The 12,566-nt window shown below is 42.9% G+C and overlaps 1 protein-coding gene across 1 annotated transcript in view; it reads right to left on the bottom strand.

The window, feature by feature from the left end:
- Positions 1-2,683: 2,683 nt before the first annotated feature.
- The window catches only part of IGFBP3 (insulin like growth factor binding protein 3), a 115,294-nt gene continuing 105,411 nt past the window's right edge, over positions 2,684-12,566 (bottom strand). Inside the window, exon 5 of the mRNA XM_069730371.1 lies at positions 2,684-3,956. Coding sequence (XP_069586472.1) covers positions 3,831-3,956 — 126 coding nt within the window. The 3' untranslated portion in view covers positions 2,684-3,830. The remainder of the gene's footprint in view (positions 3,957-12,566) is intronic.

Raw genomic sequence — 12,566 nt, 5'->3', positions numbered from 1 at the left:
GTTTGGGATAAAACTTCTTTGAGAAGTCACCTACCATAACAAATTAGGCATCAATCTACTCCAGGAGAGTTCCTTCACCTTCTAGTGTAGAAATGATTAGGGAAATCCTTCTTTAAGTAGAGATGTACAGTACAGACCAAAAGTTTGGACACACCTTCTCATATAAAGATTTTTCTGTATTTTCATGACTATGAAAATTGTAAATTCACACTGAAGGCATCAAAATTATGAATTAACACATGTGGAATTATATACTTAACAAAAAAGTGTGAAACAACTAAAAATATGTCTTATATTCTAGGCTCTTCAAAGAAGCCACCTTTTGCTTTGATGACTGCCTTGCACACTCTTGGCATTCTCTTGATGAGCTTCAAGAGGTAGTCACCGGGAATGGTCTTCCAACAATCTTGAAGGAGTTCCCAGAGATGCTTAGTGCTTGTTGGACCTTTTGCCTTCACTCTGCGGTCCAGCTCACCCCAAACCATCTTGATTGGGTTCAGGTCTGGTGACTGTGGAGGCCAGGTCATCTGGCGTTCGCACCCCATCACTCTCCTTCTTGGTCAAATAGCCCTTACACAGCCTGGAGGTGTGTTTGGGGTCATTGTCCTGTTGAAAAATAAATGATGGTCCAACTAAACGCAAACCGGATGGAATAGCATGCCGCAAGATGCTGTGATAGCCATGCTGGTTCAGTATGCCTTCAATTTTTAATAAATCCACAACAGTATCACCAGCAAAGCACCCCCACACCATCACACCTCCTCCTCCATGCTTCACGGTGGGAACCAGGCATGTAGAGTCCATCCGTTCACCTTTTCTGCGTCTCACAAAGACACGGTGGTTGGAACCAAAGATCTCAAATTTGGACTCGTCAGACCAAAGCACAGATTTCCACTGGTCTCATGTCTATTCCTTGTGTTCTTTAGCCCAAACAAGTCTCTTCTGCTTGTTGCCTGTCCTTAGCAGTGGTTTCCTAGCAGCTATTTTACCATGAAGGTCTTCTGAATAAAGTCTCCAACAGTTGTTGTAGAGATGTGTCTGCTGCTAAAACTTTGTGGCATTGACCTGGTCTCTAATCTGAGCTGCTGCTAACCTGCGATTTCTGAGGCTGGTGACTCGGATAACCTTATCCTCAGAAGCAGAGGTGACTCTTGGTCTTCCTTTCCTGGGGCGGTCCTCATGTAAGCCAGTTTCTTTGTAGCGCTTGATGGTTTTTGCAACTGCACTTGGGGACACTCAAAGTTTTCCCAATTTTTCGGGCTGACTGACCTTCATTTCTTAAAGTAATGATGGCCACTCTTTTTCTTTACTTAGCTGCTTTTTTCTTGCCATAATACAAATTCTAACAGTCTATTCAGCAGGACTATCAGCTGTGTATTCACCAGACTTCTACTCAACACAACTAATGGTCCCAACCCCATTTATAATGCAAGAAATCTCACATATAAAACCTGACAGGGCACACCTGTGAAGTGAAAACCATTTCCGGTGACTACCTCTTGAAGCTCATCAAGAGAATGCCAAGTGTGTGCAAAGCAGTCATCAGAGCAAAAGGTGGCTACTTTGAAGAACCTAGAATATAAGACATATTTTCAGTTGTTTCACACTTTTTTGCTAAGTATATAATTCCACATGTGTTAATTCATAGTTTTGATGCCTTCAGTGCGAATGTACAATTTTCATAGTCATAAATATACAGAAAAATCTTTAAATGAGAAGGTGTGTCCAAACTTTTGGTCTGTACTGTATGTCAATATGAAAGATGTAGCTCTGGAGCACTGACCTTTGCTACGCACTCCATCAGCATCCAGGACATGCAACACAGAAATTAAGATCGTGAGAAACAAAAGTTTCTTATTTTCACTTGTACTATTGATTTATGAAACAAAAACTAAAATGACATTTACTCTTTAAAGTTGGAAAGTTGGAGGGGGGTTGGAACACTGCAGTTATTGAATGTTCAGAAGAAACTTGGCTCCCAAAAATTAAAAAAAAAAAGGGGTGTTCATTTATTATGCATCCAGACAATAAATTGTTGAACGTTTTCGGTCCACCACTGGACCTTCATCAGAATATTCTGGTTCAGTATTGTGGGTTTATTCTCCTCATACACTGGAGTTTCAGAGGAAGACTAATGGTGCCTGGTGGTCGGAGTCCAATGTACATATAAACTGCGCATCTGTGGCATGCGGCAGGTCGTCGCTGAGGGTATGCGCGGTCTGCTGGTTAAGTGATCCAGCGCTGCTGCAGTGTGCAAGCTCAGTTGCTGTGGGTATGCGCACACCCACAGCGACTGAGCTCGCACACTGCAGCAGCGCTGGATCACTTAACCAGCACACAGCGCATACCCTCAGCGATGACGCCACAGATGCACCTCCAGGCACCATTAGTCTTCCTCTGAAACACCAGTGTATGAGGAGAATAAACCCACACTACTGAACCAGAATGTTCTGATGAAGGTCCAGTGGTGTACCGAAAACGTTTAACAATTTATTTTCTGGATGCATAATAAATGGACACCTTGTTTTCAATTTTTGAGTGCCAAGTTTCCTCTGAACATTTGATACAGTGGGCTGGATACCCTACTTGAGCACCTGCAGCTGACTAGTACAGAGTGCCGTGTTTCTTCATATGATATCTGCAGTTATTGAGCCAGAGGGTTGGCAACTTTTTTTTTTTTTTTACAACTCAGCACTCGAAGACTGGCTCTGTAACTTTACGTTGTCTGCTACTTTGTGGCAACACAGCTGTAGTTACTAGTCAATTCCAACAACTAGTTTTCAATAATTCAGTTTATACTTGCGTAAATATTTCGGATGGATGATATTTCACAAATCGACTTGTATTTAATTGCAACAACACCATCCTTGAATTTAGTGAGCGCTTTAGAACAGCCCATTCTTTCACAAATGTTAGTAAAGGCAGACTACATAACCATGTGCTTTGATTTTATACACCTGTGGCAATGGGCCTGAATGAAAAGCATAAATTCAGTGATTGTGAGGTGCCTCAATACTTATATATATATGTAGTGTATACAAGGACTATTGCATGGTACACAGTGACATTGCAGAGCCCTGTGTCCAAATAAAGTTGCAGCAAACCCTCAAATCTTTGTTCACTCTTTCTGTATAGGGTTTTGTTCAATCCCATTTTACTGTAAATGAGTTACGCATTTTCAGTGCACATTGAGCATTACTCATAGTCAAAATATTATTTCAAGTAATATTTATATAGCGTTGCATCAGTTTAAGTTCACGATGACTATAAATAAAGAGGCTTAGTGGATCAATAAAGTATAATTTATGTTTAAATAAAGTTTATATAAAAATATATTAAATACAGACTAACAATATTCATAATATATTTAGAAAGAAAATAGCAAATCCTCAAAAGGGAAAAAAAAATACCCGTGCAGATAAATTTCACAAAAAGATCTGCTGAAAAGAGTGAACAAAAAAAAAACAAACAAGAAAAAAAACACAACAACTTAATCAAGGAGATGTAATGATTGCTTGAGCTGTTGCAAAACTGAATTGGTCACAGGGGTCTTTTCTCTAAATCCAATGTGAAGTGCTTTGCCCCACCTCCAAGGTCACTTTTTTAGGTTCAATAGTGCAGAATACATAGAAATTCAGAGATAAAGCTGCAAGATTATCAGTGGCAGGTTTCAGCTGTGATGTCCACAATATAGTAAAATATTCAACCTTGATGTTAAGTTTAGATTGCAGCTCCAGTTCAAGTAATATTTTGCGATGTTCTTCTATTCCTTCCAATAGCTTTTTTTTTTATTCAGTCCTTTTAGCCAACAATGGACCCATCGGTTAAACTCATTTGCTTTCCAGGTTAAAGCAGTTGGTGTCTCCCTTGTTATTCACATCATATCCTGGAAGAGGTTGTCCATATTTATCCACACACCAGCAATTTCCTCTTTTTCTGCCTTTTGATGGACGACACTGCAATACAAAATAAATACATAAAATAAGTTAAAACTTTGATTCTTATAAATGAATATTAAAAAAGAAAAAAGTTATCAAACTTCAACTTGAATGGTCTTTTTATATTGTTGTCCTCCCCTGTCTATTTTCCTATTATGTTAGATGGGAAAGTGTTTTGCATGTGGAATTTTTAAAGGCATTTTCTACCCACAACCTCAATTTCAAACCTCTTATATTTTTTCTGAGTTTGATTCAGAAGGTGGTACTGGAACTCACACACCTAAGCTAAATTTAAAGGGGTAGTATTCCCATGTTATTAAAACACTTTAATAAGTTTGATAGCATGAAAATAAATTTGAAATGGACTTGTTTTTTCTATCTGCTGTCATTCTCCTGCAATTATAGCTTTTATCTTACTAGTGTACAGCCGGTTTTCACGGAGTTTGGCAATTAATGCCTTACCAGACCCTTTTCAAAAGTACACAGGAGTTACATTCAATGGTGTAACTAAAGTTCAATGAGCCTCCATGCAAAATTTGGACATGGGCCACAACCTGCATGTTTGTCAGATAGTCATGGTCAAAACTGTTGGCATCCATGAAGATGTTCAAGAAAAGTATTGCAATTACTCATGTTTAATTCCTTTGTGTGCATTTGAACAATCACAAAAACGTGGAAAATTGGACATAAAATTTTACACTAAACCCTAAAAATGGGCTGGACAAAATTGTTAATCACCCTCAACTTAATATCTGGTTGCACAACCTTTGGAACAACTGCAATCAATTGCTTCCTAAAACAAATCAACAAGCTTCTTACATTTATCAACTGGAGTTTTGGACCACTCTTCCTTTACAAACTGCTCCAGGTCTCTCATATTTGAAGGTTGCATTTTCCCCAGGTATTCAATGAGATTTAGATCCAGACTCATTCCTGACCACTTCAGAACTATTCAGTGCTTTGTTTCCATCCGTTTCTGGGTGCTTCTTGCTTGGGGTCATTGTCCTGCTGGAAGACCCATTACCTGGGACACAAACCCAGCTTTCTAACACTGGGTACTACATTGCAACCAAAAATCCTTTGGTAATCTTCAGATTTCATGAAGCCTTGCACACAGTCAAGGCACCTAGTGCCAGAGGCAGCAAAAGCACCCCAAAACATCTTAGTACTTACAGTTAAATATAGTGGAAGTTCAGTGTTCTTCTCTTTGTAGGCCTCATTCTGTTTTCGGTAAACAGTAGAATGATGGGCTTTATTGTGCTTTATCAAAAAGCTCTATCTTGACGTTATCTGCCCACAAAATGCTTTTCTAGAAGGAATTTGGCTTACTCACATACATTTTAGCAAACTACAATCTAGCTTTTTATGTCTGTGTCGGCAGTGGGGTCCTTCTGGGTCTCTTCCCATAGTGTTTAATTTAATTCAAATGTTGACTTTTTGCGCTGACCGTGTTGCACCCTGATCTGGTAAGACAGCTTGCATTTCTTTGAAACGTGATTGGGGCTGCTTATTTACCATCCACACTATCCTGCGTTGAAACCCATCAATTTTTCTCTGCCGTACATATCCAAGGAGATTAGCTACATTACCATCTACTATATACTACTTCCGTCTGTCTGTCTGTCATGGATATTCATTGGTCGCGGCTTCTGTCTGTCATGGAAATACAAGTCGGTGATTGGTCGTGGCAAAACGCCCACGACCATTAAGGCACGGATGATTGACCTCGTGGAGACCAAAACATCCAACACCGCGGAGACACCATCACGACCATTGCCACGACCAATCAACGACGGGCACAGTCCGGCGGCAACATGGCCGCTCCTTCCTCCCCGCAGTCAGTGCCTGTTCCATACTCCCCTCCAGTCAGCGCTCACACAGGGTTATGGCAGCACTAATGGACCACGTTATGCCGCGGTGTAACGCACTCCATTAACGCCGCTATTAACCTTGTGTGACCAACTTTTTTACTATTGATTCTGCCTATGCAGCATCAATAGTAAAAGATCTAATGTTAAAAATAATAAAAAAAATAAAAAAGCATCATATACTCACCTTCCGGCGCCTTTCCCGCTCCTCGTGTCGCTCCTGTGACCGGTACATGCATTGCAATCTCGCGAGATGATGACGCAGCGGTCTCGAGAGACCGCTACGTCATCATCTTGCGAGACTGCAATGCACTCTTGAGACCGGAGCGCACGAGGAGCGTCGGTAAACGCTTCCTGGACCAAGGGGCCAACAGAAGGGGAGTATATACCTATTTTTTATTTTAATTCTTTTTTTTTAACAGGGATATGTGTTGTGAATTCTGCTCTTGGGCTCCCTCCGGTGGTTATGAGTGGTAGTGCTGCGGTAGTTGGATCGCAGCATTTATCAGGTGTATCCATTTTTTGCAATCTGGGCTGGGCTATTTAAGTCCTGCTTTATCCTTTAGTCAGTGCCAGTTGTCCATTGTTTTTGGAGGATTCACATCCATTCCTGGTCTCTCCTGGTCTGCTGTTCATTTCTTCAAAGATAAGTTCTGGCCTTGTTTTTGCTGTCCACCTGCTGTGGACCATATAGTTCTGTGCATTTTCATGTTTTGTTTTGTCCAGCTTTGTCTGTGAAGGATTTTTGCAGCCAAGCTGTGTCTCTGGAGATGCAGATATACCCCCCCATGTCTTTAGTCAGATGTGGTGATTTGTATTTTCTGTGGTGGACATTTTCTAGTGTTTTTATACTGACCGCATAGTACTCCGTTCTATTCTTTCTTTTTAGCTAGTATGGCCTCCTATGCTAAATTCTGATTTCATGTCTGCGTATGTTATTTCCCTCTCCTCTCACAGTCAATATTTGTGGGGGGCTATCTATCCTTTGGGGATTTTCTCTGAGGCAAGATAGGTTTCCTGTTTCTGTCTTTAGGGGAAGTTAGTTCTTAGGCTGTGTCGAGGGGTCTAGGGAGTGTTAGGTACCCCCCACGGCTACTTCTAGTTGCGCTGCTAGGTTCAGGGTTTGCGGTCAGTACAGGGACCACCTTCTCCAGAGTCCGTCTCAGGCTGCTCCTAGGCCACCAGATCATAACAGTACAACTGGCCAACAATGAGTTAAATGCATCTCAGAAGAAGGGAAGGAAGCTCTTGAGCCTTTTTTTTTCTCCAGTCTATTTTGTGTTCTCTTTCCTCTTAATCTCTGGGTGGCTACGGAGCCTAGTAATAACATGAATGTTCAGGAGTTAGTTTCTCGGGAGGATCAGCTTGCTGCTAGGGTACAGGGTATTTCAGATTTTATTATTCAGACTCCTGCCTTAGAACCCAAGATTCCCACTCCTGATTTGTTTTTTGGTGACAGATCCAAATTTTTGAGTTTCAAAAATAATTGTAAACTGTTTTTTGCATTGAGACCCCGTTCTTCTGCTGATCCCATTCAGCAGGTTAAAATCATCATATCCTTGCTGCGTGGTGACCCACAGGATTGGGCATTTTCCCTGGAATCTGGCAATCCTGCTTTGCTTAATGTTGATTCTTTCTTTCAAGCATTGGGGTTATTGTATGATGAGCCTAATTCTGTGGATCAAGCAGAGAAGATCTTGTTGGCCCTGGGTCAGGGTCAAGAAGCGGCAGAATCGTATTGCCAGAAATTTAGAAAATGGTCTGTACTGACTAAATGGAATGAGGATGCCTTGGCGGCAATTTTCAGAAAGGGTCTTTCTGAATCCATTAAAGATGTTATGGTGGGGTTCCCCACGCCTGCTGGTCTGAGTGATTCTAGGTCTCTGGCCATTCAGATTGATCGGCGCTTGCGCGAGCGCAGAGTTGTGCACACTGTGGCGTTGTCCTCTGAGAGGAGCCCTGAGCCTATGCAGTGTGATAGGATTTTGTCTAGAGCTGAACGACAAGGATTTCGGCGTCAGAATAGGTTGTGTTTTTACTGCGGCGATTCTGCTCATGTTATTTCTGATTGCCCTAAGCGTACTAAGAGAATCGCTAGTTCTGTTACCATCAGTACTGTACAACCAAAATTTCTGTTATCTGTGACCTTGATCTGCTCAATATCGTCGTTTTCTGTCATGGCATTTGTGGATTCAGGCGCCGCTCTGAATTTGATAGACTTGGAATTTGCCAGACGTTGTGGTTTCCCCTTGCAGCCTATTCCTTTAAGGGGGATTGATGCTACACCGTTGGCTAAAAATAAACCTCAGTTTTGGACACAGCTGACCATGCGCATGGCACCAGCCCATCAGGAAGATTGTCGTTTTCTTGTGTTGCATAACTTGCATGATGATAATTTGCTGGGTTTTCCATGTTTACAGCTACATAATCCGGTGTTAGATTGGAAATCCATGTCTGTGACTAGTTGGGGTTGTCAGGGGGTTCATGATCACGTTCCTTTGATGTCAATTTCCTCTTCCCCCTCTTCTGAAATTCCTGAGTTTTTGTCAGATTTCCAGGATGTATTCGATGAGCCTAAATCTAGTTCCCTTCCACCAAATAGGGACTATGATTGTGCTATTGACTTGATTCCAGGTTGTAAGTTCCCTAAGGGTCGACTTTTCAACCTGTCTGTGCCAGAACATGCCGCCATGCGGAGCTATATTAAGGAGTCTTTGGAGAAGGGGCATATTCGGCCATCTTCTTCACCATTGGGAGCAGGTTTTTTTTTGTTGCCAAGAAGGATGGCTCCTTGAGACCGTGTATTGATTATCGCCTCTTGAATAAGATCACGGTCAAATTTCAATACCCTTTGCCTTTGCTTACTGATTTGTTTGCTAGGATTAAGGGGGCTAGCTGGTTTACTAAGATTGACCTTCGAGGGGTATATAATCTTATTCGTATTAAACAGGGTGACGAATGGAAAACTGCATTTAATACGCCTGAAGGCCATTTTGAATACCTAGTGATGCCATTCGGACTCTCTAATGCCCCATCTGTGTTCCAGTCCTTCATGCATGATATCTTTCGGAGTTATCTTGATAAATTCATGGTTGTATATTTGGATGATATTTTGATTTTTTCCGATGATTGGGAGTCTCATGTGAAACAGGTCAGGATGGTATTTCAGATCCTCCGTGATAATGCTTTATTTGTGAAGGGGTCGAAGTGCCTCTTTGGAGTGCAGAAGGTTTCTTTTTTGGGCTTCATTTTTTCTCCCTCATCTATAGAAATGGATCCGGTTAAGGTTCAGGCCATTCATGATTGGATTCAGCCCACATCTGTGAAGAGCCTTCAGAAATTCTTGGGCTTTGCTAATTTTTATTGTCGTTTCATTGCCAACTTCTCCAGTGTGGTTAAACCTCTGACCGATTTGACGAAGAAAGGCGCTGATGTGATGAATTGGTCCTCTGCGGCTGTTTCTGCCTTTCAAGAGCTTAAACGCCAATTTACTTCTGCCCCTGTGTTGCGTCAGCCGGATGTTTCTCTTCCATTTCAGGTTGAGGTTGACGCGTCTGAGATTGGGGCAGGGGCTGTTTTGTCTCAGAGGAATTCTGATGGTTCCTTGATGAAACCGTGTGCCTTCTTTTCTCGGAAGATTTCGCCTGCGGAACGCAATTATGATGTCGGCAATCGGGAGTTGTTGGCTATGAAGTGGGCATTTGAGGAGTGGCGTCATTGGCTTGAGGGGGCCAAGCACCGTATTGTGGTCCTGACCGATCATAAGAATCTGATTTACCTCGAGTCTGCCAAACGGCTGAATCCTAGACAGGCTCGATGGTCCCTGTTTTTCTCCCGTTTTGATTTTGTGGTCTCATACATTCCTGGTACTAAGAATGTTAAGGCGGATGCCCTCTCTAGGAGTTTTTTTCCTGATTCCCCTGGGGTTCTTGAGCCGGTCGGCATTTTGAAGGAAGGTGTTATTCTTTCTGCCATCTCCCCTGATTTACGACGGGTTCTTCAGGAATTTCAGGCTAATAAACCTGACTGCTGTCCACTGGGGAAACTGTTTGTTCCTGATAGATGGACTAGTAAAGTGAATTCTGAGGTTCATTGTTCTGTGTTGGCTGGCCATCCTGGGATTTTTGGTACCAGAGATTTGGTTGGTAGGTCCTTTTGGTGGCCTTCTTTGTCGCGGGATGTGCGTTCTTTTGTGCAGTCCTGTGGGATTCGTGCGCGGGCTAAGCCTTGCTGTCCCCGCGCTAGTGGGTTGCTTCTGCCTTTGCCGGTCCCTGAGAGACCTTGGACGCATATTTCTATGGATTTTATTTCAGAGCTTCCGATTTCCCAGAGGATGTCTGTTATCTGGGTGGTTTGTGACCGGTTTTCTAAGATGGTTCATTTGGTACCTTTGCCTAAATTGCCTTCCTCTTCTGATTTGGTTCCGTTGTTTTGTCAGCATGTGGTTCATTTGCATGGCATTCCGGAGAATATTGTGTCTGATAGAGGTTCCCAGTTTGTTTCTAGGTTTTGGCGGGCCTTTTGAGCTAAGCTGGGCATTGATTTGTCTTTTTCTTCCGCATTTCATCCTCAGACAAATGGCCAAACCGAGCAAACTAATCAGACTTTGGAAACCTATTTGAGATGCTTTGTGTCTGCTGATCAGGATGATTGGGTGGCTTTCTTACCATTGGCTGAGTTTGCCCTTAATAATCGGGCTAGTTCTGCTACCTTGTTTTCGCCTTTTTTTGTAATTTTGGTTTTCATCCTCGTTTTTCTTCAGGGCAGGTTGAGCATTCTGATTGTCCTGGTGTGGATTCGGTGGTTGACAGGCTGCAGCAGATTTGGGCTCATGTGGTGGACAATTTGGTGTAGTCTCAGGAGGAGACTCAGCGTTTTGCTAACCGTCGTCGGTGTGTTGGTTCCCGGCTTCGGGTTGGGGATTTGGTCTGGTTGTCTTCCCGTCATGTTCCTATGAAGGTTTCTTCCCCTAAGTTCAAGCCTCGGTTTATTGGTCCTTATAAGATTTCTGAGATTATCAATCCAGTGTCTTTTCGTTTGGCCCTTCCAGCCTCTTTTTCCATACATAATGTTTTCCATAGATCTTTGTTGCGGAAGTATGTGGTGGCCGTTGTTCCCTCTGTTGATCCTCCGGCTCCGGTGTTGATTGATGGGGAGTTGGAGTATGTGGTTGAGAAGATTTTGGATTCTCGTTTTTCGAGGCGGAAGCTTCAGTATCTGGTCAAATGGAAGGGTTATGGCCAGGAGGATAATTCTTAGGTTGTTGCCTCCGATGTTCATGCTGACGATTTGGTTCGTGCCTTTCATTTGGCTCATCCTGATTGGCTCTGGTGAGGGTTTGGTGACCCCTCCTCAAGGGGGGGTACTGTTGTGAATTCTGCTCTTGGGCTCCCTCCGGTGGTTATGAGTGGTAGTGCTGCGGTAGTTGGATCGCAGCATTTATCAGGTGTATCCATTTTTTGCAATCTGGGCTGGGCTATTTAAGTCCTGCTTTATCCTTTAGTCAGTGCCAGTTGTCCATTGTTTTTGGAGGATTCACATCCATTCCTGGTCTCTCCTGGTCTGCTGTTCATTTCTTCAAAGATAAGTTCTGGCCTTGTTTTTGCTGTCCACCTGCTGTAGACCATATAGTTCTGTGCATTTTCATGTTTTGTTTTGTCCAGCTTTGTCTGTGAAGGATTTTTTGCAGCCAAGCTGTGTCTCTGGAGATGCAGATATACCCCCCCATGTCTTTAGTCAGATGTGGTGATTTGTATTTTCTGTGGTGGATATTTTCTAGTGTTTTTATACTGACCGCATAGTACTCCGTTCTATTCTTTCTTTTTAGCTAGTATGGCCTCCTATGCTAAATTCTGATTTCATGTCTGCGTATGTTATTTCCCTCTCCTCTCACAGTCAATATTTGTGGGGGGCTATCTATCCTTTGGGGATTTTCTCTGAGGCAAGATAGGTTTCCTGTTTCTGTCTTTAGGGGAAGTTAGTTCTTAGGCTGTGTCGAGGGGTCTAGGGAGTGTTAGGTACCCCCCACGGCTACTTCTAGTTGCGCTGCTAGGTTCAGGGTTTGCGGTCAGTACAGGGACCACCTTCTCCAGAGTCCGTCTCATGCTGCTCCTAGGCCACCAGATCATAACAGTACAACTGGCCAACAATGAGTTAAATGCATCTCAGAAGAAGGGAAGGCCCACATTGCTATATACTATGTGGGCTGGGCAATATGCTACACGGGCTGGACAATGTACTACGCGGGCTGGACAATGTACTACGCGGGCTGTGCAATATACTACGTGACTGGGCAATATACTACGTGGCTGGGCAATATACTATGTGGCTGGGCAATATAGTATGTGACTGGGCAATACAGTACAGAAAAAAGTCAAAACCGCACCCTTTTTTTTGCAAATAAAGGTCTCAGCGGACACAGGGGCGCACATCCAGAGCCAGGGAGCCCATCCCGGACAACGTACCAAGACTTCAAATAAAAAAGACAGCGCCACAATGGAAGGTGAAAAAATAAAAACTCACATTTATTCTGCCTTCTGTAGCGACGTTTCAGTCAACAGAAAAATAGACAAATATTGTTATTTGTGGTATGTCCTGATGAAGGTGTCACCTGAACCCTGAAACGCGTAGAATAAACCACGTTGAAACCTCTACAATTTTTGGAATTCTTCTTGCGGCAGAGCGGGGATAATGCTTTTTTCCTACCTAAGTGTGTGTTTCAATCAGGTCCTGCACTGACCTGTGGATCTGCAGCAGCCGC

Source organism: Ranitomeya imitator, chromosome 6, assembly GCF_032444005.1.
Source record: "Ranitomeya imitator isolate aRanImi1 chromosome 6, aRanImi1.pri, whole genome shotgun sequence".
Taxonomy (NCBI): domain Eukaryota; kingdom Metazoa; phylum Chordata; class Amphibia; order Anura; family Dendrobatidae; genus Ranitomeya; species Ranitomeya imitator.
Note: the sequence above shows the minus strand (reverse complement) of the source record. Positions and strands in the feature narration are given on the sequence as shown.